The sequence below is a fragment of the Neltuma alba genome, unplaced genomic scaffold (assembly GCF_004799145.2).
Source record: "Neltuma alba isolate B1F8T4 unplaced genomic scaffold, ASM479914v2 tig00012456_pilon, whole genome shotgun sequence".
Lineage (NCBI taxonomy): Eukaryota > Viridiplantae > Streptophyta > Magnoliopsida > Fabales > Fabaceae > Neltuma > Neltuma alba.
Window position 1 is genome coordinate 250,187 of NW_021636935.1, and position 25,792 is coordinate 275,978.

Here is a 25,792-nt window from a genome sequence, read left to right on the forward strand (position 1 = left end):
CCACACACAAATTAAGCTTTGTACCAAGAAAAAAAAATAATTTAGTAATTCAGACAAGAAGTATAAAAACGGTATAGGGCATGGAAAGGTATTTGAATGAATTGATATATTAGAAAAGTATTATTAGATTGAAAAATTGATATTTTGTCACAAAAATAATTGATAAAAATAATTTTTTAATATAAATATTTAATATTTGGTATTATTGGATCTGATCTAACCTAAGCATTGGGGGTATGTATTTAATGTGATATTTTTTTCATTAATTATATAAAGTGTAGCTGGAAAATATAGTACTACCCAAGGTCCACAATATAAGAGATGGATAACTAATTTACAAATATTAAAGACATTACTTAAATTAGTTATTTGCTATAAATGACTGTTGTTTTTCATAAAATGTTTGTGTTAATCATGTGTATTGAAAATATCATTTGATCAAAATTCTTTAACATATATAATTATCATCAGAATTACTTTGGAAAAGAATGGATAAATTTTAATGATAGAATAGATTAAGTTCTTATATCTAGGACCAAATTGAATATCCAACTAGCTCTTATATTAAGAATAGGAGGTAATATAAATTATAAGTCAAATAGGAAATATATAAGTCAAATTGAATATCCAACTAGCTCTTATACAAGGGAGTTTTTGCATTTGGACAATATCTTTTGAAAACTAGATTTTGGAAGAATGGATTTTGAAAATATATTTTTGAAAGAAGTGATTTTGATAAAGTAAGAATATTTGGATGGTTGTTATCAGAATTTTTTTTTTCATGTGTAAATTACTAAAGAGGATATAAGTTAATATGATAATTAGATAAAAGATAGATTTTAATTCATATTTTTTTGAAATAATAAATGACATAAAAATAGAATTAATTAATATTACTTCCGGTCTTAGGAGGTGTTTGGGTACTTCTTCAAACCATGGTTTTGAAGAGAAAACCATGGTTTGGAGGAAAAAACACCCAAACACCATATATTTTCTCAAAATCACTTTTGATTTTAAAACTATCGTTTCGGGTATAAAATTATGGTTCCCCATAAAGTGAATTTTTTTTTTAAACTTTTGAAGGTATAAAAATATGGTTTGAGATATAAATATAAATATATATATATATATAGACATATCAATTACTACCTCCAATCTTTAATAGAAGAGGTAGATAATTAATTTGTAAATATTAAAAAAATTAGTCAAATTATTTATTTATAATAAATAGGTGTTATATTCTCTAAAATACTTGTTAATGATGTGCAGTGGGATCAATATTTGATGTAACATTTAACATGTGCAAATTAACATAAGGACTACTTTAAAAAAAATGGATAAATGTGCGAGACAAGATAGATTGGTGTCCTATATTCAAAATCAAATTGAATACCCAATTAATTCTTATACTAAGGACTAAAGATAATATTAATTAATTATATTTTTTCATATATAATCTATTATTTACAAATTTATTATTTCAAACAAAAATAAAAATAAAAATCTATCTTTTATCTAATTATTATATTAACTTGTGTTCTTTTTAGTAATTTGTACATGAAAACAAGATTTTGAAAATAATTATCTAAAATTTCTCACTTCATCAAAATTACTTTTTTCAAAATCTATTCACCCAAAATCTATTCTCTAAAAACTATTCTTCAAACCATGGTTTGGTTCCATCCAAATATCACCTTAGAATAAGAGCTAATCCAGTGTTCAATTTGATTTTGAGTGCAAGACACCAATTACCTTGTCTCACATATTTATCTATTTTTTTCCAAAGTGGTCCTCATGTTAATTTGCAAATATTAAATGTTCTGTCAAATAATAGTTCTAGTGCATATCATTAATAAGTATTTTAGAGAATACAACGCCTATTTATTTAACTAATTTTTTTTACTATTGACATATTACTTATCTAACTCTTATTATATTAAGGATCAAAAGTAGTAATTGATATGTGTGTATATAATTTTACATTCCAAACTATGGTTTTATGCTTTCAAAAGCCCAAAAAAACTACTCTATGGAAAAACCATGGTTTTATACCCAAAACTATGGTTTTTCAAATCAAAAGTGATTTTGTAAAAATTACGGTGTTTGGTTAGTCTTATTCAACCACGGTTTCAAATTCAAAAGAGGAAAAAAAAAAAACAAATATGGTGTTGGGATGGTTTTCTCTTCAAAACTATGGTTTCAAGAAGTACCCAAACACCAGGTGAATAACTAATTTACATATATTAAAGATACCAGTTAAATTAGTTATTTGCTATAAATGAGTGTTTTTTTCCCATAAAATACTCTTGTTAATAATGTGCATTAGAACCATCATTTTTCCTTTTGATGACATAGTGGATTTGGATCTTATATTTAGGATCAAATTGAATATCTAATTGGCTTTTATATCGAGAACGATGATTAGTGTAAATTATAAGTCAAATAGGAAATACAAAGTCCCAAGTTTTTGTCTTTTTCTTCACATGAAAGCGGAATCACACTATAAATACCTCATTCCTGGTTTCACTTCCATGCAAGTTCATTTGAAGTTTCATCTCTCAGAATCTGAAAGTCCAAAAACAACTAAGCATGGCTTTCTCCATTTGTTCTAAAAAGCTGTTCCTTGATTTCTTGATCAGCGGTTCCATTCTCATTTGTCTCTCTTCAGGATTCCCCACAAAGGAATCCGTTCTCCCTTCAAAAGGAGAACAAGATTTTGGATTATTCCAACAATGGATGAATGAGCATGAAGAAATTTACCCTAACTCCGAAGAGAGTGAAGTTAGATACCGGATATTCCGAAGGAATCTCAACTATATCACAGAGACGAATGCCAAGAGATCTGGGAACCATTTGGGACTCAACAAGTTTGCTGTTATGAGTCCTGAGGATGAGTTCAAGAGAGTGTACCTCCGTCAGCTTCCGACGCCGACCGCCAACAACTCGTAGATTGCAACACTGAAACCATGGTTTTGGGTATAAAACTAATTGGTCAGATTAATTAATCGTGGTAATATTATTCCTTTTTTTTTTTTTCCCTCTGGAACCTCAGTGGACTAAAATGGATTAATATTTCATTGTTCATAGGAAGTTGTTGGGCGTTTGTAACCATCGAAGCTATTGAATCACTAGATGCAATGAGCACGGGGAGCTTGTTTCCCTTTCCAAACAAAAACTCGTAGATTGCAACTCTGAAAACCATGGTTGTTCTAACACCCCAAAATTTCTAATTCAGGAAAACTAACAAAGAAAATTCATTAAAATTATTTGATGAAGCCTAGGAAAATTTGGGGAAAATTATGGAACATTAATTTTAAGGACCTAGAAATTTTATGGAAAAGTCTATTCCCCCCAAAATGGCTTAAATAATTTTAAAGTTAATTTTGGCCGTTAAAAGGACCTATTTTCTTGAAAATTCAAGAAAAATAGTTAGAGGTTTATATTTGAGCCAAAATTTTAGAATAATTATTTTAATGATGCAAAGAAGCTAATTGAGACATAAAATCCTTAAAATGAATTAAGAATTTATTTATAGAATTAAGGGTTATTTTCTAGGAAAATTCAAGAAAAATAATTAGGAGTTGATTTTTGACTCAAACTTTTTAGAGAAATTATTTTATGAGTCAGAGAAGATAATGGAGAAAGAAAATACAAACAAAACATTATGGAAAAATTTCTGGATTCATTCTTTAATCTAAGAAGAAAATAGAGGAAGGATGAAAGTGAAAACAAAGAAAACTTAGAAGGGCAAAATGGTCCTTTCCGCACCCATATAAACTGCTATCACGCCTTCTCCCTTCTCATTTGTCATCTGCAAACTCAGAAGAAATCAGAGAGAGACAGAGAGAAAAAGTGGGAGGCGGAGAGAAGGGCGTTGCCGGCAAAGTGGTGATCGGAGGGGAGAAGTTCACATGCAATAGTGTTTTCTGACTGAGGTAAGACTGAATAACACTCTCCTACCCCTATTTCTTTTGTTTTCTACATCATGGAGGAGATTATGATAGATTAAAATCTGGGTTGTTAAAGAAAGCTATGAACCGAAAGAAATAGTGGATGGAAGATGTAGTTGGAAGCTTCAACGAGTGAAATGTGGTGATGCATTTGCTTGTTTCACCCCTGTTCATGGCTGCCGAAACATAGCTTGTGCGTTCTGGTTTATGGGATACCCATCAGGTTCAGTGGGAGAGAAGTTTTAAGAATCAAGTTGCTGAAATTTAAAAGGGAAGAAGGAAGTTACACACCCATATATATGTGCCGTTAGTGTGTAGTGTTGGTAATTAAATGGAAATCGTTATACATATACACACACATGGTGTGAATGGCGTCTGATATATAGAAATAAGGAAGAAAGGAAACTGTTTCATTTTCTTCAAAATTTAATTGCTAATTGAAACTAGAGGATTTACTTAGTTTTTATGTGGAAAAGTAATGGTTTAAGAAATGGTGTTAGATCATTTTTTTCCTTCTGTAGCCGAGATTATAAATGAGTTTATCATTATGATGCTAAATTTGAAATGGGTTAGCTATTGTCCTTCAATCTGTAATTTTCTGTCCAGATTCACTTTAAAGGATTATATGGGATTAGAAAATACAAGAATGGTAGTAAATTGACTATGAAATTTTAGATTTTAAATATACTACTCAGGAAAATACAAGGACAAAGGCAAAATTAACGTTTGAAGCTTTTAAAAGAAACAAGAATTCACATAGATTAGATTGATGAAATTGCTTTGGACGTTGATTATCCAAGGTAAATATATATATATATATGGAATAGATTGTGAGGATTAAGAACGAAAGACATTTGAAGTGTCTTTAAATATGATATGTAAAAATAATGACTTTGCTCTTGATGACCAACCATATAGTAAGGGTAGAGTCTAAAAAGAGTTCAGATTTAAGAGAAGTTATTTAAATTATAACTCATAAACGGATCAAGTATTAATCTACTCTTATATGTAGGATTTCATATTTGCCCAAGCCCATTAAGGAGACAAACAAGAAAGGACTCTGGAGAAGGTAAATTGGAGGAAAGGTCAACATGTATTAACTCTTTCTCTCATATACTCATACAATAGTCCTGCATGTCTGTTTGTGCCATAGTGCCTATATTCTTTAATAAATATATGGTTGGTATTAACTACGAGGGTTGTGTGCTCAATTATGAATGGGATTATAGGAGGTATGTTCTCGATTATGAATGATGGTTTGATTACAGGAGCAGTGTTCTCGATTATGAATTGTGGTTTTGATTACGAGATCTATGTGCTTGATTGTGAATTGAGGTTTTGATTACGGGAGTTGTGTGCTGGATTATGAATTGTGGTTTTGATTACGGGAGCTGTGTGCTAGATTATGAATGGTGGCTTTAATTACAAGAGCTATGTGCTCGATTATGAACGGTGGTTTTGATAATCAAAACTATGTGCTCGATTATGAATAGTAGTTTTGATTACGGGAGTTGTGTACTCGATTATGAATAGTGATTTTGATTACCAGAGCTGTGTGCTCAATTATAAATGGTGGTTTCGATTATGGGAGCGGTGTGCTCGATTATGAAGATTGGTTTTGATTACGGGAGCAGTGTGCTTGATTATGAATGGTGGTTTTGATTACAAGAACTATGTGCTCGATTATGAATGGTGGTTTTTGATTATGGAAGTTGTGTGCTTGATTATGAATAGTGGTTTTGATTACCAGAACTGTGTGCTTGATATGAATGTTGGTTTTGACTTCAGGAGCTGTATGCTCGATTATGAATAGTGGTTTTTATTACAGGAGCTATGTGCTTGATTACGAATGGTGGTAACGCGCAATCTATGTGAATACTAGAACTGTATGTTCCCTTAAACTCGTATTCTATGTGAATACTTGTTCACACCGCAAGTGCATGGGTTGTGACAAGTAATAAAGTGATGAGAAAAGATCATTCCCACGGAGATTTGTGAAAAAATCAAGACCAAACAAAAGGCTAAGTAAAATTAATAAAGTTGGGCCAACCAATTCTTTTGATGGGAAAAATAAATTTTGAAAGTAACTTTTAAAACTAGACAGTAATAAAAGTAATTGATTCTTAAACTTCAAGGGATAAGAGGGGCCCAGGATCATTCATCTCCCTTATATTTCATAACCTTTGAATTATCTCCTCTCATAAATGTTCTTAACGACAATATGTGTTAGTCTAGGATTCAATAAGTACTCGTAAAAGCCTTGTCAAGTCAAGCACAAGTATTTAATTCCATTAATTGCTCAATCTCTTGTTACAATTAATAAAACCCAATTTTTAAGTTTCAATCCTAAAGTGACTATACAAGATTGGTAAGTATATCTCTATCTTACCAACAAAACTATCCATTCAACAAGCAAACTTCAAATTCTTACACAATTTTACCCAAGTTCTACACTTAACCTAACCTTCTCAAATATCAATCAAATGAACAAATCAACTAAATGGTGATCAAGCATTTAGAAGCATTAAGAAAAGAGTAAAACAAACACATATATATCATTAATCCTAAAAAGAGAGGAGCAATCAAGAGTTAATCCATACAAGGGTTTAAAATAATCCTAGAACAAAGTATTTAGCTACTCATAGTTAGCCACAAGCCATAAATATAAAGGAAATTCACAGCCATAACAGATTACAAGAGAGGGAATGAAGGAGAAATAGAAAAACCAAGAAGATGAAGCTCCAAATCTCTTCCAAAGCTCAATCTCTTGCTTCCAACTCTTCAAACACCCAAGCCCTAGCACACAAAGCTTCCAAGAATGCCCAAGAAGTCTAGAATACCGTCTAAGGTCAAAAATGTGGTCTTAAAACCTAAAATTTTTGGACTTAGTTGAGCTGTGCGTTTTGCTATCAGTGAGTGCGCCGCAGCCAACTTTATCTTTGTTTTAGTTGGGTTGCAGCCAAGTCAAAGTGCGCTACAGCTCACTTTGCTTCTGGAAAATTAAACTCTTATCCATCAAACAAGGATCTCTATCAATGTTGTGGCTTCTAATGATTCTTCTTTGTTCTCATAATGCCTTCATGACACAACCTAGATCCTCAAACTCTTTGAAAGACTTCCAAAGTGACTTGACATTTAATTTCTGGATGAAAATATACTTTGCAAAAGAATAACTCTATAAGCTCCTAAATAGCAAAGATTAAAGCCAAAATATGCACACTTAAGCAATAATGTGCAAACCAAAAACATCATGCACATTTTTCTTTCCTTGAGAATGAATGTAAGCACTAATGCACCAAAAAGTATCATAAGCTTAAAAAAAATGTGCTGAAATGACATGAAGATCTAGAGGTTAACAATACTAGAACTGTGTGTTTCCTGGAACTTGTATTTTGTATGAACACTGGAACTATGTGTATTCTATGTGACTACTGGAATTGTGTGTTCCCTCAAACCCATATTCTTTGTGAGTACCAAAACTATGTGATCCATGATTAACACTATATGCTGTGTGAACCATGCTAGTTTTGTTGATCTACTAAGTGCTTATTATATGGCTTGTTTTGCATGCTTTGTGAACTTGTACATGTGTATGATAGACTGTTGTTATTGTTGAGATTCTTAGAATCTCACTCCTTTCCTTTCATGATATAAAGTAAAAACAAAGGGCTCAAAGGGCAAGAGTGTAATGATTGCAAGGAATTAAGAAGGTTGGAAGAAGTTATTTGTATAGTTGGTCATCAGTTTATACTTTCGTAGTTTGAACTTATAATTTTTCATTAGCCAAGTATGGCTACCACTCTATGTATATAAATATGTAGATATGAAATTATATGGAATTTATGGAATGTAAATTCCTCTGTAAATAGGAAACTATGGCTCTTGAAGTCAACAAATAAATGCCATCTACTTTAATGGCTGTGTAGTAGTAGGTTAGTGAAATATGACCTGTCTTGCTTACACCTTGAGGTCAAATTCAAAATTAAAACCAAGGATTGCACTATAGGCACAACCTCAGGTCGTTTCACTTGTTGGAGCCTTAATTATTGATCCTAAGTTAACTAAATTCCATGAAAATGCAAATTGACTAGGGAAAAGTTGGGGGTTTTCAGTAAAAATATTAATTGAGATAAAATGCAATGTAAATATATTTTTGGATTTTTGAGAAATTAGGATGGAATGGATGGGAAACAAGTGTTGAAATAGTTGATAAGATCTCTTGAAAATAGACCTTTGGCAATCATAGTTCAAAATGATTTTGGGAGTAAAAATCACTAAGTTTTCTAAAGGAAAAACCTTAAAGGACCCTTTAAATCTAGGATCTTAATCAATGGCCACCCATCTCATAAGATCCTATTAAGCTCACTTAGTGTGTGTATTAGGATTAATTCATGCACTTGGTTCAATGCAAGCCCTAATTAACTCAACAATCAGACAAAACCATGCAAGAAAGAGAGTATCAAAAGAGTTGCATAGAAACATATATGTAACCACATATATTGAAGCTCAAATTCAACATTAACTAATCTAATACACAAGATAATAATCCAGAATTGATTATAACCATAATCAAAATAGTTCAGCCCCAATTTACAAATCCTAAGACCTAGGAATTCATAAATAAACAACTAGAACTATGGATAAAGCTAACTCCCCTTTGAAGCTCTTAGAACTCATGCCAATCAACCCATCTTCAAGAGAGCAGACACCTAGCCATGCATTGGAACAAGAAGCACCACAACTAGCAGTAATTTCGAGCTACCCATGGTGGAAAATGAAGGAGAAATGGAAGAAGATGGAGATTTTGTGAAGGAGAGAGTGAAGAGGACGAGAGAAAATGAAAGGGAGAGGTTGTGTATGAGTGAATGTGGCTACGTTTTTGAAAATGCCTTAGTCTTGGGGTATTCTGGCCAGGTCTAGGTTGGATTTTGAGTGGGTAAACCATTCAGAGTCAGATTTTATAAGTAAAACACACAGGTTCAGAAACATGCCAGGCGCCATGGCAGATTTGTCCATCCGCCATGGCAGATTTTACAGAATCATATTTCCTCCATTTAGTGCTGTGTTGTTCTTTGGTCTTTGATCTTGGCTCCATTTTTCTTGTGTCCTGCAATCAAAATCAGTCTAAATGAAGTACCAATTGTCCTAGAAATTAATTAATAATAATTAATCACCAATTATGACAATTTTGACCCCAAAAGACATTAACTCTATGCAAAGGCATCTAAACTGTATCAGACACAAATATGCACAATTATGCTCATAATAACCCATAATAAGCCACGAAATGATATAAGACAATATATAATAAATGAGTTAGATCAGTTAATAATATTATTAACTTACTATATTATCGAACCCTGTATAGTGGAAAGTTTTTTTTAATAAATGAGTTAGATCAGTTAATAATATTATTAACTTACTATATTATCGAACCCTGTATAGTGGAAAGTTTTTTTTTAAAAAAAATTCCTGCAAGAGTATTATACTTTCAAGTCGTAATTTGACCCAACTGACATAGAAATTTAAGATATTACAGTTGTGATGCTGGATTTACCAGAATGGCCTTTGAATGGATTATACAAAAACGGCAGGATTAGTGAAGAGGCTGATTATCCTTATCTTGCTCAAGAATTTGCAAAACCACCAACAAGGTTTGTTTCCCCCCTCTCTCTCTATAACTACTCATTCGGTCCTTTTTACAAGATCCCTTTAATCGAATTATGCAGTTTTAAAAAAGTAGTTAAAATTAGTTAAAGGCAATTAGTATGTAAAAGTTGAATTTTTTTCCAACCAAGCCCTTATTTAGAATGGGAAAATTGGAAAGAGAAATACTAGCAACGAGATAAATGATAAAAGAGAATACAGTATGAGAAAAAAATGATGAAATAATAGAAAATTGAACAAGAGCAAAATTGAAAAATACAGTTAGTGTTCAAGAACTCCTAAGCAGGACCGTATAAAAAAGAATCAAACTGATTCAAATTTTGAGATCTTATAAAAAGGATTGGAGGCAGTATAACAATGATGTCTTCTACATGTGTGTAATTTGAGGTTTCTTATATGTGTCTTTTAAGCAAAATGGAAACAAAGTCGTGAAAATTAAAGGTTTCTTATATGTGTCTAATCTGATTGATCTAAAGTTGTTAACAAGTCATGTTTGAATTTCTTATACTGTCCTCATAATGCAACTCGTCCTACTCGCACTACAAAACCGAGTTATCTCCATACAAGTCTATAACTAAGATTATAGTATTGGAAGCAACATAAAATAATATCAAAATGCTAAATAGACCATAAATAAGATTAGGATATTGAACACACATGAAAAACAATATCAGAATGCTGGATGCCACTTTATGCTATTTTCTTTCAAAACTCAGTTCAGTATATCTATGATTGGAAAGAGTGGTTTACTTTTACCATCTTTATGGTTTCATCTGATTTTGATTAGGTCCCTGTAGATGTTTTTCTTTTTATCAAGTACTTATATCTAACCCGATTTTTCATAAGCTTATGTAGTTTTGGGGGGTAAAAAAATTTATGGTTACCTACTTAAAAATTAAATGAAACGATAAGAATGACAAAAATGCTACAGAGATGTAACTAAAGTCAATGAAACTATAAGAATCCAAGAAAAAAAATTACAGGAATTTAATTAACAATCAAATGAAACCATACGACATTTGGACACCATTAGTATTCTTTTTGTCAATGATGGATTATGTTTTCCCGTTAAGTTAATCAATACAAAGTCTGCCCAATAATGTGACTGTTTGTCTATTTGAAGTTAATAACAAAATCTCCAATTAAAATTCCAAATTTTAAGCTCCCGTATGGTTTGACTCAAGTTCCTCAATTTCTTAAGCATCCATTAAATGAACACACAATCTATCATAAACCACAATTATAAGGGGAAATAACTCAAATAAGTATTCAATCTATATAAGAGTCCAAAATAATCTTAAAAAGAAGAGTTGTTTAACTACTTAGGGGAAATAAGGGGAAATAACTCAATTTTTAAACTTAGGCTCTCATGCTTAAGATGGCTAAACTATGGGTAATGAATTGTATCCAGTTAAAATTCAGGGATCAATAGTTTCAAAATGAAAACCATAGATATTGACTTACATTAAGTTAAAGTCCAGGAATTGAGTTACAATTTAGCAAAAAGTTATAGGGACCAAATGATTAATGTTCCCTTATTTAAGGTTGGTCGAACCAAAATGAATTATGTAATAACGAACTTTCTGACCAAACGTTGAACGAAGAAACAATCTCATACGAACATGAATCACACCAATGAGATCAATGAACCAGCTCAAAATTGTGAAGCACGATACACGTCAAATAGAAATTGACATACAACATTTAATGTCTTTTCTTTTTCTTTTTTCCCCCCATAATCGGTATTATATAAGCTTTTGAGCTTATTTTATGTTTCGACAGATCTTTATCATCTGAAACATCAAATATAAGCATGGCTTTCTGTACCACTAGGTTGTTCCTTCTTTCTTTGATTTGCTGTTCCATTCTAACAAGTCTCTCTTCAGGATTCCCTACTAAGGGATTTGTTTTTCCTTCAAAGAAAGAACAAAAGTTTGGAATATTCCAACAATGGACAAAGGAGCATGGAAGGATCTACCCAAACTCTGAAGAGAATGAAACCAGATTCCAAATATTCCACAGGAATCTCAGGTATATATTACAGAGATGAATGCTAACAGATCAAAATTACACTGCCTTGTAGTTATCATTTGGCCCTCAACAAGTTTGCTGATATGAATCCCGAGGAGTTTAGGAAAATTTACCTACGTGAACTCAAATGCCGACCACCATCGCCCCTATCCTTGCCACTGCCACCAACACCACGACCACTATGACGACGGATTATGCGCAGCAGAAGGACTCCTGTGGAGCACCTGCTTCCATGGATGGGAGACAGCGTAGAGTTGTCATTGGAGTTAAAACCAACAAACATGTGGTAAGCCTCTCTTGTTCAACCAACTTAATTTATGTAGGTGTACAAATATATTTTACTCTTGCTGGATAACTCATGAAGTTAAATAAATTAATTAATTATAACAAATAGGATCTAATGACCTCTCTAAAAGAAATAACTTTGTATAACATTAGATTATATATTAGTTTATAAATTAGGTAAATTAGTTTGGGGAAAAAATGACAAATATGTGAGGCAAAGTCAATTGATGTCTTATATTTGAATTGAAAGTCTAGTATTCCAACTAGCTCTCATATCAAGGACTGGAAGGATTATTAGCTATGAGCATAGACTTGACACACAAATATATATAGTACACATGCCCACATGATTAATTGATGTGATTCATATCCCAAAAAAATGGGACACGTAGAATCATTTTTAATTGGTTCTTCTCTTGATCCTCAATGGACTCATATAGATTTATGTTTAACGATGATTCGCAGGAAGTTGCTGGGCATTTGCCGCTGCTGCAGCCGCTGAATCAGCACATGCAATAGCCACAAGGGAACTTATTACCCTTTCTGAACAACAACTCAGATTGTGATTCCATGAGCCAAGGTTGTTCAGGAGGATGGCCCTCTAATGCCATTGATTGGGTTATAAAAAATGGTGGGATTAGCAGAGAAGATGATTATCCTTATTCCGCTCGACCGGGTTATTGTAGAGCCAACATGGTATCTCTCTCTATGTGTGTGTGTGTCTGTATATATTTATATGTTTCTCTTCGTCTAACTTATTTCTTTATATATGCTTCTTAATCAGAATGGGAATATTGCCGTCAAAATTAGTAACTATCAACGTGTAACACAATTAGATGATGCTCTCTTGTGTAACACCATCAGATGATAAATTCTGAGGAGTAAGTATCAACATTATTTCATTTTTAAGTTTGATCTCATTACTCTTTTAATTATTTTAAGGGAATTTATGAAGGTGAGGATTGCCCCAGGGAATCAAACAATTTGACTCATGCTGTTTTGATTGTTGGATATGATTCAAATGATGGAAAAGATTATTGGATTGCGAAAAACTCCTGGGGAGAAGATTGGGGAATGAAAGGATGCATCTTGATCCGAAGAAACATGGGTTTACCAAATGGAGTTTGCTCTATCAATACTGCAGCTTTCTACCCAACCATATAAGTGTCAAGTTCTTGTTTTATGTCATGAACTGTCACAAATTATTGATTAATTATAGTGAAACACATTATATATTTCGTTATTTATGATCATATAAATATATATACATATTGGATATCTCAAGTATTTTATTTTAAAGCCCCAGAGAATTGCTGATTTACAAGCTTGAGCTTAAACTGGCCCGCTCGATTATAATTGATAGAAAGCAAGTAAACTACTAGTGGCTGCCTGATGTTATGACACGTGTAGTTGTTCCTTGGTCATCATTGGCAAGTTAATAAAAAGTTGTTGCAAGATATTACAATTTGGACTAATAAGTTCAAGCTCGGATCGTGCCACGTTTATCTTGTGTGTGTGTGAGAGAGAGAGGCAAACAAGTAATGAATAAAGCACTTATTTGTAGCTCAAGTGATGTCAAATATTTTTTTTCAAGGCTTTTTTAGGTCCATTTTAAAATTATGTTTAAAATAACTTATAAACACATTTTATGTAAACCGATGAGATAGAACTCTTCTTACGCATTTACATCATATTTCATAAATTATAATTAAAAAACTGTTTACAAACCATTTTAAACGGCCTAAGGTTGTAAGCTCCAACTTTCAATAAATAGCACAATAATCTCCGTTGGAAGAGGTGCTCACATTCAGTACCTGATAGTCCCTCAAAAAGGATTGTCTCCAATAAGAGGATACCTATGCTTTACCTAAAAAAAAAAAAAAGAGTGTGAAGAACATTGACCGCAGTTGACCTGAAAAATCTTTTTGGTGGTATGACAAAGTCAACATAAATTATACTCTTCTATTTATTCCCATACACTTAGTATTCTGGTCTTAATATAAGGCATTTATAACACATCCTCGCATGTTAAAGAATGCATTAAATTGTCAAAATTTTCCACCTTTATCCTTAAAGTTTTCACTCACTATATATTTTCAAATCATTCTCATACTTCTCCCTCTTTCTTCTTTCCTATAAAAATTAAATAAGGGTAAGATTGAAAGACAAGCATTAAATATACTACAAATAACTTATATTTAGGACCGGAGCTGTACAAGGCATTGTTTTTTTCCGGCCAAATATATACAAGGCATTGGTAGCAACGACCAATGCAATGTGAATAATAAAAAACGAAATAAATAAAACCATCTTCATTACTCGTGCATGGAAGAGAAAAACCCCAATTACAATAGCTAATAATGAATCAATCCCAAAAGTTTTGGGAATTTGAAAGGAAAAATTCAAGCTAACCACTGATTTGCACATAGTAGGGAGTCCTATGCCATCACACTTAATCGTGAACTAAAGCCTTCTTTATACAGACTTTGGGTCATCAACCCACTCATACAAAATCTTAACTAACTAATCTTATTCTAATATCTCCAATAGGCATTTTAAATTTTCATTAGCAAATATTATATCTATACCTTCAGAACCATCAAAAACAAAATTAAACATGAATAGTCGAGAAATTAACCATATTTATTTATTTATTTTCTCTCTTTTCATTCATTCTTATTTTTCCTTCTATAAAAACCAACAAAGTCGTTTTTGGATTTGGGGTCTATAATGTGCATATCTATAATATTATTATCTAATATTTTCTTTAATGCTCCAACTTTTCAAATGCTTTTTTAATTTCACTTTTAATTATTTTATTCTATATAAAATAAGTGATATTTTAATACTTTATAGTGATAAATGGTACAGGTTTAATCTTTTTTTTTATGGTTTTTCAAAGAAAATAAGCATAATTTTAGATTATTTTTCTTCGAAAAATCATAAACAATTAAAAACGGCATCATTTAACCACTTGATATTTATAAAGCAAGACACATCATAGGCCCCAACCCCATCATTCTTCCACCAGTCAGCACACATTTGACAATCTAAACATATTAACGAGGCGTGGACTCAAAAGGAGTTTCACATTTGTTACATTAACACGTAAAACGCCTACTTACGTTATACGGAACTTATTGGAGACGGTACGAAGGCCATGACATGAATGAACAGAGGATCCATTTTAAACATGTTGATTGGAATAATTATTACTCTTTTGGTCATAAATATAAGGCTCATTTTGTAGTGTAAATTTATATTACAGAATGGGTCTTACATTTAAAAACATATAAAGTATCTCTCAGTCTTTGTCTGTTGTGCTTCCTTTACTTTCATTTTTTAGCTTCGATTTTTGGACAGTTGTTATATGTCCTCTGTTCATACTCTATAGTTGCTCGCCTTTAGATATTTTTCAGACGTCCCACTCGTCATGGATTGTGATTGCAGAAGATTGTTGGTTGAACCAAGTAAGTTCGTGCAAGTATCGTCTTGGATGAATTTGATTCATGCACAAGACCCTTCCATGTTGTGAACAGAATAATGAGACGGGACATGAGAGGCAAATGGTGTCCTGTTTTTTTTTTTTTTTAATGGGATGGGACCCATCTCGTAAGCAGTCCTAATTTAAAGGGGGGGGGGGAACAGTTATAAATCATAGATTAATTTTAAATATACAAAAAAGATATCCTTAAATTTTGTGTCTGTCGTCATAAAAATCTTAGCTACCACTCTCAAATTTACTATTCGAAATCAACTTTGGGGCCTAAAATTTCAGAGTTTTATTCAATTTTTAGAAAGCTTCCACTTAATAAACTGCAAAAACTAAGTTGTGTCTTAAATCAAAGTTTACGGATCAATAATTGAGAGAAAATTTATTTAGAGGCTTAAAGTCAAATTCTTCGCTCAAAACTATATTGTTCCATGATCAGTAACATTCATTTTCCCAATATAAAATAATGCTAGGAATGTATTTTACTCTTTCAGTCTCATATTTGTATTTGCCATTTATCCCACGTAATATGTAACATATATTTTCAACTATTATTGTCACATCCATCCAAAGAAAACAAAAACAGAAAATGGATTTTGTCTTACGTTGGTGCCCCTAGCTACCTTGAAGCTAAGTTGAAGAACTTTCAAAGTACTAACATCATCCAGCTGTGATAACATGTCCTCTTTCAGCTATCGAAACGGACTCTGCTAATTGCCAAACTAACTCACTTATAACTAACTGGACTAGGGACCCCACTGGTGGGAAAGTTCCCAGCTTACAAGTCCTTTTTTTTTTTTTGACCAGCAGCTTACAAGTCCATTTACGACACCCATATATGAATGTCGTTTTGCCTTGCTTTCTCAACAATGCATTGATTATATATCATCGTTTTCCATAGGAAAAAAAAGGCACACTAAGAGCTAGTCTTTAAGAAACCAACCCGAAAGTCCCCAAAACGCAGGAGAAAAATCAAATGGTTCAAAATTTACATTTTTATTCTTTTTTCTTTAATAAAAGTGGCCCCCGCAGATGGTAGTAATTTCTGTAATAGAGTCATTTTAAAATAATATTAAGAAGAGTACACTATAGTATAAACGGTATATCTCCATATACAATTGTGCAGAGCAAAATAGGAATAGTTCCGTCTTTTAGGGTGCAATTTTGTCCTAAAGATTTTTACATAGGAGCCGTAGTATAAGAAAGTTTTTTTTTTTTTTTTAAATCTCTCAAATGTGTTAACGAAAGAGCAATATTGCCTCTGATTATTAAAAAAATTAACGGTCAACATTAATTTTTTAATGATCAATGTTAGATTTTTTTAACGGTTATTAGGGTAAATTTGCTCCTTTTTAAATATTTTTAGGGTGATATATTAATCCTCACAAACTTTTGGGGTACTTAGGAAAAACTCCTGTGAGTAAAATTAGACCGCAACCCTTGTGTTATCTTTAAAGTTCCATGGAAGGCGTTGCATCTGGATTTTCTTTAGCCCAGCAACCCAATTTGGATGCAGTTAATCACTTCATTATATGATCCAAATTCTTTTAGATATATTTGAATCCAATTATATGAACAACTTTTCTTCCTTCATTGCTTTCCAAGCCTGCATAACAATTATGCACCACTATATTTCAATCATAATAATAAAATGAATACTCAGTCCAAAAACAGAGAATATGTGTTGTGCGTACTAAGAAAAAGAAAATATCCAACAATACTCATTTGTCTTCGTCCAAAATTTATATCCGTATTTCATAATTTTTAACTTATAATTTTAGAATAATTACGTATATGCATATTTGTTTTTTTAATTCCTTTTCTCAACGCTTGTAATGTATAGATGAGCATAAATTGTCATATCTGGATTTTCCGTGAAAGGACTAAATGCATGAACAAAAATTTATCAAGGGTCAAATAAAATATTAGAAATACAATGAAAACATCTTATTACTTTCATGCTGAGTTGGGGCAAAATCATAATTTTCAAAAACTTATGGGTGGAAGAACAGTTTTTAAAATTTTCCCTAAAAATTAGAAAATTCTAAACAATTTATGAAAGGTAAAGAAAAATGTCTAGAACCATATTTGAGACTCAATTATGATAATAAAAAAAATGACATATGTTGAAAATAAATTTTGCTTAACTTTTACAATTTTGGTTAATTAAGGTATAATTAGGCAAAACTAATTATGTTAAATACCAGTAAGACTCAAATCATTGCGTAAAAATGAGAAGAAAATATTTTAGGATTAAACTGAATTTACAAAAATGATTTTAAAAATGGAAATCTTATTTAATAGAATATTTTATGTGGTTTTATCCAAAAATAGGGTCGTTTCTTCAAAAAATTAAGGAAAGATACTTAAAGTCCAAATTTTGCCTTGAGAAAAATTATGAAGATACTCCCTGATAAATTTGAATTATTTATGATCTCACCGTAGTTATATGATTAAAGAATATTCAAAAAGCATTTGTAGTGGATTTAACTCATTAATTAAGAAGTTAAAGTAAGGTGATTGGGGAAGGGACAATATTTCTTTATCTAAATGGGTACAAATTCGCCCTATATAGATTGTTTTATAAATATTAAAGCTTATTCTCTCTTGTACAATATATAAGTTGTTTTTAAGTCACTCACCAAACCAAAGTAAATTAGTTGAAATAACAAAATTGCCTTAAAATTCAATCACTTTTAATTTTTGCCTTTCTTAAATATGATCTTTAAATATTTTTATATTACACTTGGAATGTGCCGGAAATCATTTCTGAAATAACAAATTCAGTGCTACAGAGAAAAGCAACAAAAAAAAAATATTAACTATAACATTTTTTTTTAGAACATATCTAATTTATAGGATTGGAGAGAGCACTTTGCAATTACGTATTAATGCACTAGAAAGCAGCTTTAGTATAAATTTCCTTGTTTGAATTGAAGTGTTGATTTCATTCTCAGAGTTCTAAGCAATAATAGTGGCGTATGTAACGTTGAAGAAGACAAATATTTATTTATTATGTCTACAGTTCAAGAATGTCATATACTACTTTAAATTATTAGAAATCACGGTTTACTCGTAACTTAAGGTTATGACTTATGAGTTTCAATATTAATTAATTGAGATTCTTAAGGTGTCCTTCACATGCATCATCATAATAATAATTGAAAAAAAAAGACAGTATATTATAATAGCTGCCTGATATATAAAGTTACTATTTTTTCGAAAAATGTTAGCCTTGATTCTTCCTCATTGTTAGCTACGCTTAGGGTTAAATTTCCAAAATTATTGAAAGAATCTTTTAGTTTTTGGCCAGTCATATACATACATATATATATATATATATATGTATGTATGTATGCGCTATATGTAGCGCTCATTAGAGTATAAAAGTCTCTTCTCTTTAAACAACAACATAGTGACCGTTAATTGAGGCGTCCGCGATTTGCGTAACAGAGAACAAGACGGAGATTTTTTTTCATCAGTTTATCGGCAACATTCACTCCAAATTGTTTTCTTTTGATACAACGAAAATTGTTAAAATATGTCAAAATCTATACATCGATCAATTATTCCCTTTCCCTTGCCTGAGTCATACTAAACGTATTCAAAACGTACTTTAAGGTCTTGTTTGGTTCAGTGGAGGGGAGGGGATTTAATTATTCCCTTTCCCTTTCCCTTGCCTGAGTTATACTAAATGTCATAGGACACTTGTCACCACAAGATTAAAAGAGAAAATGGACGGTCCAGATCAAGCCACACATTTTTAAGATCAACGGCCCAGATTCAGTCTTATTTTCTATAAATACCCCCTCCCCACCCCTCATTTCGTCCAACCTCATGGAAACCTTAGGAAAACTCTGGCAAAATGATTTCTAGAGAGAGAAAGAAGAGGGAGAAAGAAAGGCCAAGTGGCCCCATGCAAGATCAAACTCTAAAACAAGGTATGTTCATGGTTTCTTATATAGTTTTCACTACTCTTGTTGTTGAGCTTGGTTATAGATTTTAATGATTTTTAGGAGCTTGAAACCCTTAGGGGAGGTGCTGGACAAAATTTTTAAGTGTGAGGGAGGATGAAATTGATGTTAGAATAATGTTTAAAGGCTTGAAAGAAACACGAATCAAGTGGTTTTATGCTAAAATTGGTTGAATTTCATGATTGTGTAACTTGAGGAAATATTTCGGCCAGACCCAGTTCTTGTGCCTAGGATGTGATTTTGATGATTTAGATGCTTCCAATGTGTTTAAAATGAAAAATTGTGTAGGGATAAGATGAAAGAATGAAGTTGAAAGCATTGAAATCAAAACTGGAAATTAAGTAGCAGATTTCGGTTTTGGCCTAGAACCAGGGAAAGGAGTTGGATTTTGATGAATCTAAGCTCATATTTGGATTCCTTGGACAAAATTGTGTAGGATTGGCCTAAAGAAACAATTTTTACAAAGCTAGAACACTACATTATAGATTAAGGAAAAGGAGATTAAGTTTAAGGACTTAAGTCTTCTATGTTGTGTAATTCTTGGTCCTAATGAGTAATGTGACCCTTGTGGCTGTGATTAGGACCTTGAGACATTCAAGAGAAGGTTTGGATGTGGTTGAGCAAGCAACTTTAATGGTTGGAAACAAAAAAGGAGTAAGAAGAAAGCTTAAGGACACAAGGTGACGAACTTGACCTTACTCTTATATGCTTGGTACTTGCTTGCATGTATGACATGTTTCTATGTTATATGATTTTATGAACTCATGTGTTGTGATTGTGAATATGTTTGAAATGTGTAATAGGCCTATGTGTTTTATGGTTAATGTGTGATGATTTCCAAACATGTCACTATGTTATAGAAATGTTAAGTTGCAAGCATGTTATAAATGCCAAGCTTGCCATGTATGTTTGGGTAGTTATTGTTTGCTACTGAGATTCTCCCGAATCTCACCCTCCCTTAACCAACCATAATAGGTGATATGATCAAGTGAAGGATACATGAAGTGGAAGCAAGGAAAGAAGAAAAGATTTAGGGAAATTTGTTGTATTACGTTTTACACCGTATATACTGATGTATGTTGTAAATGTGCTATTAATGGTATGTGATGATAAATGATGATGTTGGCTTGTGTAATTAGCTATGATAATGTATGGGAAAGGTTAGTGTATGAATGGAATGATATTATGTATGGAAAGTTTTAATCATGAACTATTAGTGCAAGTTAGGGGATAAGCTATCCCTAATTGAGCAACAAAATAGTGACAAAGTAGAAGTATGGCAAATGATTAACTCTGCTCATGAAATTTGACATGATTAAAGTACACACCCTGAGCTTTAAAACAAGTAGTAGATCACTTAAAACGGATGTGTATACTAAGAGTTATGCCTTCTCAAAGTTGGACCTATAATCTGGAAAATACCCAGTAAACAGTAACTCAAGAACGAATCCCAAGTTCAATTTACGAGCTTGTTTTGGGAATCGCTTGAACCATAACGCTTCCAGGCATATACTCTAAGGGGTTAAAGGAAGGATGTTTCACAACCCCCTCCCCAAAGCCCATCATGATATTAAATTTATCGTCATTGATTTTAAATCAAAAGTCATACTCATTTAATCCTATTTATAAGTCACATTATTAAATTTTTTTGTGTTGGCAAAAAAGTCATTAAATTGTTAACATAAATATACTGTTTTACTTTTCATCTTTTATGTTGTGTATATTACTTTTTTGTTTAAAAGCTTTATATTAAATAAGGATAGAGTTAAACAGTAATTAAATAATTGTACAACACAATTAATGAGATTTAAATTTTTTCTTGATTTTTAAAATATACTAAAAGCGACTTATAGATTAAGGGGGTGTTTGGGTGGAAACCGCTAACGAAGTCTTTGCATAGGTAACGGAATTTGCTTGAAGCTTCAACCTTGTGTGCATGCTGTGGGATTTCTTCAAAGCAGATCTCTAGATCACAACAAGCATTATCTCACTAGATGGGGTGGCGGAGACAATCTGTAGTTTTAGTAGCGACAAAAAGTCACGATTAAGGAAATGTAAATTGCAATTATTGCACTGAGATGCTCAAGGCACATGTGATTTTTGACAGTGCAAGCAGTGTCCCCCTAAAAAACACTTCGAGCAAAATTGCTATATTTTTAAAATTTTTGATGCCAAACCCGAATTATGAACGACATGTCTCGTGGTCCACCAAGCCATTATCGTCAAGGGGCCGGTTGGGCCCAATTTACAAAGACAAACGTATCAATAAACTAGATCAATTCTTTGAGTTTTTTTATGCCATAAATAAATCTGAACACTCAAGTGTTTTGGCAATTCCTCGCATGTGTTGTTTCAATATTTCTGTCTCTTTAAACTCAATATTTTATATTTTTATAAATTTACTATTCGAGTCATCATAATCATGTTTACCCCCCCCAGGGGACTTCTCGGCGTCCCACACACATTGCCAGATTGGATTGAACTGTTAATTTCATTCTCAGAGAGTTCTAAGCAATAATAGTGGCGTGTGTAACGTTGAAGAAGACAAAGTTTTCTTTGGTGAGTTTATGGGAAATTTCATCCTACGAATACATACCTTAGCTCCTTAATACACGAGTTACTTAATTGAATAAATTAAGAAAATTAGTTAAGTTAGTTATTTATAACAAATATAATTGGCTACTCATGAATATATGAATCCCGTGGAGTTTAGGAAGATTTACCTACGTGAGCTCAAATGCTGACCACCATCGCCCCTGTCCCTACCGCCGCCGCCGCCAACACCACAGGCACTATGACGACGGATTATGCGCAACAGAAGGACTCCTGTAAAGCACCTGCTTCCATGGATTGGAGACAGCGTAGAGTTGTCACTGGAGTTAAAACCAACAAACATGTGGTAAGCCTCTCTTGTTCAACCAACTTAATTTATGTAGGTGTCCAAATATATTTTACTCTTGCTGGATAACTCACGAAGTAAAATAAATTAGTTGATTATAACAAATAGGATCTAATGACCTCTTGAAAATAAATAACCTTGTATAACATGAGATTATATATTAGTTTATAAATTAGGTAAATTAGTTTGGGGGGAAAATGATAAATATGTGAGGCAAAGTGAATTGATGTCTTATATTTTGAATTGAAAATCCAGCATCTCAACTAGCTCTTATATTAGAGACTAGAAGGATTATTATTTATGAGCATAGACTTGACACACAAATATATATAGTACACATGCCCACATGATTAATTGATGTCATCCATATCCCCCAAAAAATGGGGCACGTAGAATCATTTTTAATTGTTTCGTCTCTTGATCCTCAATGGACTCATATAGATTTATGTTCAACGATGATTCGCAGGTAGTTGCTGGGCATTTGCAGCTGCTGCAATCATTGAATCAGCACATGCAATAGCCACAAGGGAACTTATTACCCTTTCTGAACAACTCATAGATTGTGATTCCATGAGCCAAGGTTGTTCAGGAGGATGGCCCTCTAATGCCTTTGATTGGGTTATGAAAAATGGTGGGATTAACAGAGAAGATGATTATCCTTATTCCGCTCAACAGGGTTATTGCAGAGCCAACATGGTATCTCTGTGTGTGTGTATTTATATGTTTCTCTTTGTCTAACTTATTTCTTTATATATGCTTCTCAATCACAATGGGAATAGTGCCGTCAAAATTAGTAACTATCAAAGTGTAACACCATTAGATGATGCTCTCTTGTGTAACACCATCAGATGATAAATTCTGAGGAGTAAGTATCGACATTATTTCATTTTTTATTACCAAAAAACAAAAATATTTCATTGTTAAGTTTTATCTGATTACTCTTTTAATTATTTTTAGGGAATTTATGAAGGTGAGGATTGCCCCAGGGAATCAAACAATTTGACTCATGCTGTTTTGATTGTTGGGTATGATTCAAATGATGGAAAAGATTATTGGATTGCGAAAAACCCATGCGGAGAAGATCGGGGAATGAATGGATATATCTTGATCCGAAGAAACATGGGTTTACCAAATGGAGTTTGCTCTATCAATTCTTCGGCTTTCTACCCAACCATATAGGTGTCAAGTTCTTGTTTTATGTCATGAATTTTAAATAAATTGCCATAAGTTATGGATTAATTATAGTGAAACACATCATATAGTTTGTTATGATCATATATATATATATATTGGATATCTCAAGTATACTGTGTTTTCTAGCTTGTGCTTTTTGGCGGCCATCAGAAATCTTTTGTGATGAGCGCATAGTAAAACCTTCTTTAGATTTGCTTAAAATTTTTGGAATTCATTTATTTCTTTCATAGGTGGCATCAAATATTTTATTTTGAAGCCCCAGAGAATTGCTGATTTACAAGCTTGAGCTCAAACTGGGCCGCTCAATTATAATTGATGGAAAGTAAGTAAACTACTAGTGGCTGCCTGATGTTACCACACGTTGAGTTGTTCCTTGGTCATCATTGGCAAGTTGAACAACTAAGCCTAATTATAAACTTCACAAAAAGTTGTTGCAAGATATTACAATTTGGGCTCATCAGTTCAAACTCGGATCCTGCCACGTTTATCTTGTGAGAGAAAGAGAGGTAAACAAGTAACGAATAAACCTCTTATTTGTAGCTCAAGTGACATCAAATACTTTTTTCAAGGCTTTTTTAAACCCTGTTTGGAGTCACGTTCAAAATAACTTATAAATACTTATTATGTAAACCAACGAGATAAAACTCATATCACATACTTACCTCATATTCTATAAACCATAGTTAAAAAGTTATTTATAAGCTATTTCAAATGAGCCTGAGGTTGTTAGCTCCAACTTTCAATAAATAGTACTTCTCCGGTCCTTAATATAAGATCTATTTAACTAATTTGATTAGATTAAGAAAGTTAGGTAAGTTAGTTAATTATAAGAAATATGACATGTTTTTCCTAAAATATCATAATCATCTTCTTTAATATCTCCTCTCTCTATTCTATTTGATTATGGTTGAGGGAGTCTCTATAAGGGTAATTTATAAAAAATTGATATATATATATATAAAAAATAGTTCTTATATTTAGGATCAAAATCAACTCAATAATTAGATTCTATATTAAGAATAAGAGGAGTACAATATAGTAGAGTGAAAAATCGATGGACTCCTCTTTTAGGTGAACATAGTTGACCTGAAAAATCTTCTTGTTGAGCATCCCAAGGTGCCATCCAGTAGTCACACGTATATACTTGATTGATGGCGCTTCCTATGGGGGCTACCACAATTGTATGACCGGCAAAAAGACAGATTTTTTTTTTTTGCCCCTTTGGTATGACAAAGTCAGCATAAATTATACTCCTCTGTTTATTCCTATACACGTGGTATTCTGGTTTTTTATATAAACCATTTGTAACACATTCTCGCATGTCAAGGAACATATTAAATTGTCAAAATTTTTCAATTTTATCTTTAAAGTTTTCACTCACTATATATTTACAGATCATTCTCACATCTCTTCATCTTTCTTCTTTCCTATAAAAATTAAATAAGGATAAGATTGAAAGCCAAGCATTAAATATATTACAAATAACTTATATTCAGGACCGGAGCGGTACAAGGCATTTTTTTTTTGGGGCAAATATATACAAGGCATTGCTAGCAACGACTATTGCAATGTAAATAATAAAAACAAAATAAATAAAACCATCTTCATTACTCGTGCATGTAAGAGAAAAACCTAATTACAACAACTGATAATGAATCAACCCCAAAAGTTTTGGAAATTTGAAAAGAAAAATTCAAGTTAACCACTGATTGGTACACAGTGGGGAGTCTATATGCCATCACACTTAATCATGAACCAAAACCTTCTTTATGTAGACTTTGGGTCATCAACCCACTCATACAAAATCTTAACAAACTAATCTCATTTCAATATCTCCAATAGGCATTTTAAATTTTCATTAGTAAATATTATAATCTATACCTTCAAAACATTCAAAAACAAAATTAAACATGAATAGTCGGGAAATTAACCATATATACATTCACCACATATATTTCTTTTCTCTCTTTTCATTCATTCTTATTTTTCCTTCTATAGGAACCAACAAAGTCGTTTTTGGATTTGGGGTCTCTAATGTGCTTTCTATAATATTATTCTCTAATATTTTCTGCAATGCTCCAACTTTTCAAATGCTTTTTTAATTATTATATTCTATATAAACTAAGTGATATTTTAATACTTTATAGTGATCAATGGTACAGGTTTAATCTTTTTTTATATGGTTTTTCAAAGGAAATAAGCATAATTTTAGATTCTTTTTCTTCGAAAAATAATAAACAATTAAAAACGGCATCATTTAATCACTTGATATTTATAAAGCAAGACACATCATAGGCCC

At 32.1% G+C, this 25,792-nt stretch overlaps 2 protein-coding genes and 1 long non-coding RNA gene across 3 annotated transcripts; all 3 read left to right on the forward strand.

Annotated features, from left to right (window-relative positions):
• Positions 1 to 5,312: 5,312 nt before the first annotated feature.
• On the forward strand, positions 5,313 to 5,756 carry LOC114727292 (uncharacterized). The gene is made up of 3 exons (XR_003738573.1): positions 5,313 to 5,343; positions 5,585 to 5,664; positions 5,742 to 5,756. It is a non-coding gene; the product is annotated as an uncharacterized LOC114727292 (long non-coding RNA).
• A 6,747-nt stretch (positions 5,757 to 12,503) lies between these two features.
• On the forward strand, positions 12,504 to 13,097 carry LOC114727280 (P34 probable thiol protease-like). Its single transcript, XM_028913980.1, has 2 exons — positions 12,504 to 12,629; positions 12,876 to 13,097. Exons 1-2 carry the CDS (start codon positions 12,504 to 12,506, stop codon positions 13,095 to 13,097), a joined length of 348 nt encoding a protein of 115 aa, XP_028769813.1.
• A 9,040-nt stretch (positions 13,098 to 22,137) lies between these two features.
• Positions 22,138 to 23,478, forward strand: LOC114727281 (P34 probable thiol protease-like). The gene is made up of 3 exons (XM_028913981.1): positions 22,138 to 22,261; positions 22,766 to 22,995; positions 23,257 to 23,478. The coding sequence occupies exons 1-3, from the start codon at positions 22,138 to 22,140 to the stop codon at positions 23,476 to 23,478; spliced, it is 576 nt and encodes a 191-aa protein (XP_028769814.1).
• Positions 23,479 to 25,792: the final 2,314 nt, after the last annotated feature.

Excerpts from the sequence above, each read along its gene's own strand:
- LOC114727280 (XM_028913980.1), top strand. The coding sequence starts at position 12,504 with ATGAGCCAAGGTTGTTCAGGAGGATGGCCCTCTAATGCCATTGATTGG. Across the intron at positions 12,630-12,875 it reads GTTATTGTAGAGCCAACATG|GGAATTTATGAAGGTGAGGA; the intron begins GTATCTCTCTCT and ends AATTATTTTAAG.
- LOC114727281 (XM_028913981.1), top strand. The coding sequence starts at position 22,138 with ATGCTGACCACCATCGCCCCTGTCCCTACCGCCGCCGCCGCCAACACC. Across the intron at positions 22,262-22,765 it reads TTCCATGGATTGGAGACAGC|GTAGTTGCTGGGCATTTGCA; the intron begins GTAGAGTTGTCA and ends GATGATTCGCAG. Across the intron at positions 22,996-23,256 it reads GTTATTGCAGAGCCAACATG|GGAATTTATGAAGGTGAGGA; the intron begins GTATCTCTGTGT and ends AATTATTTTTAG.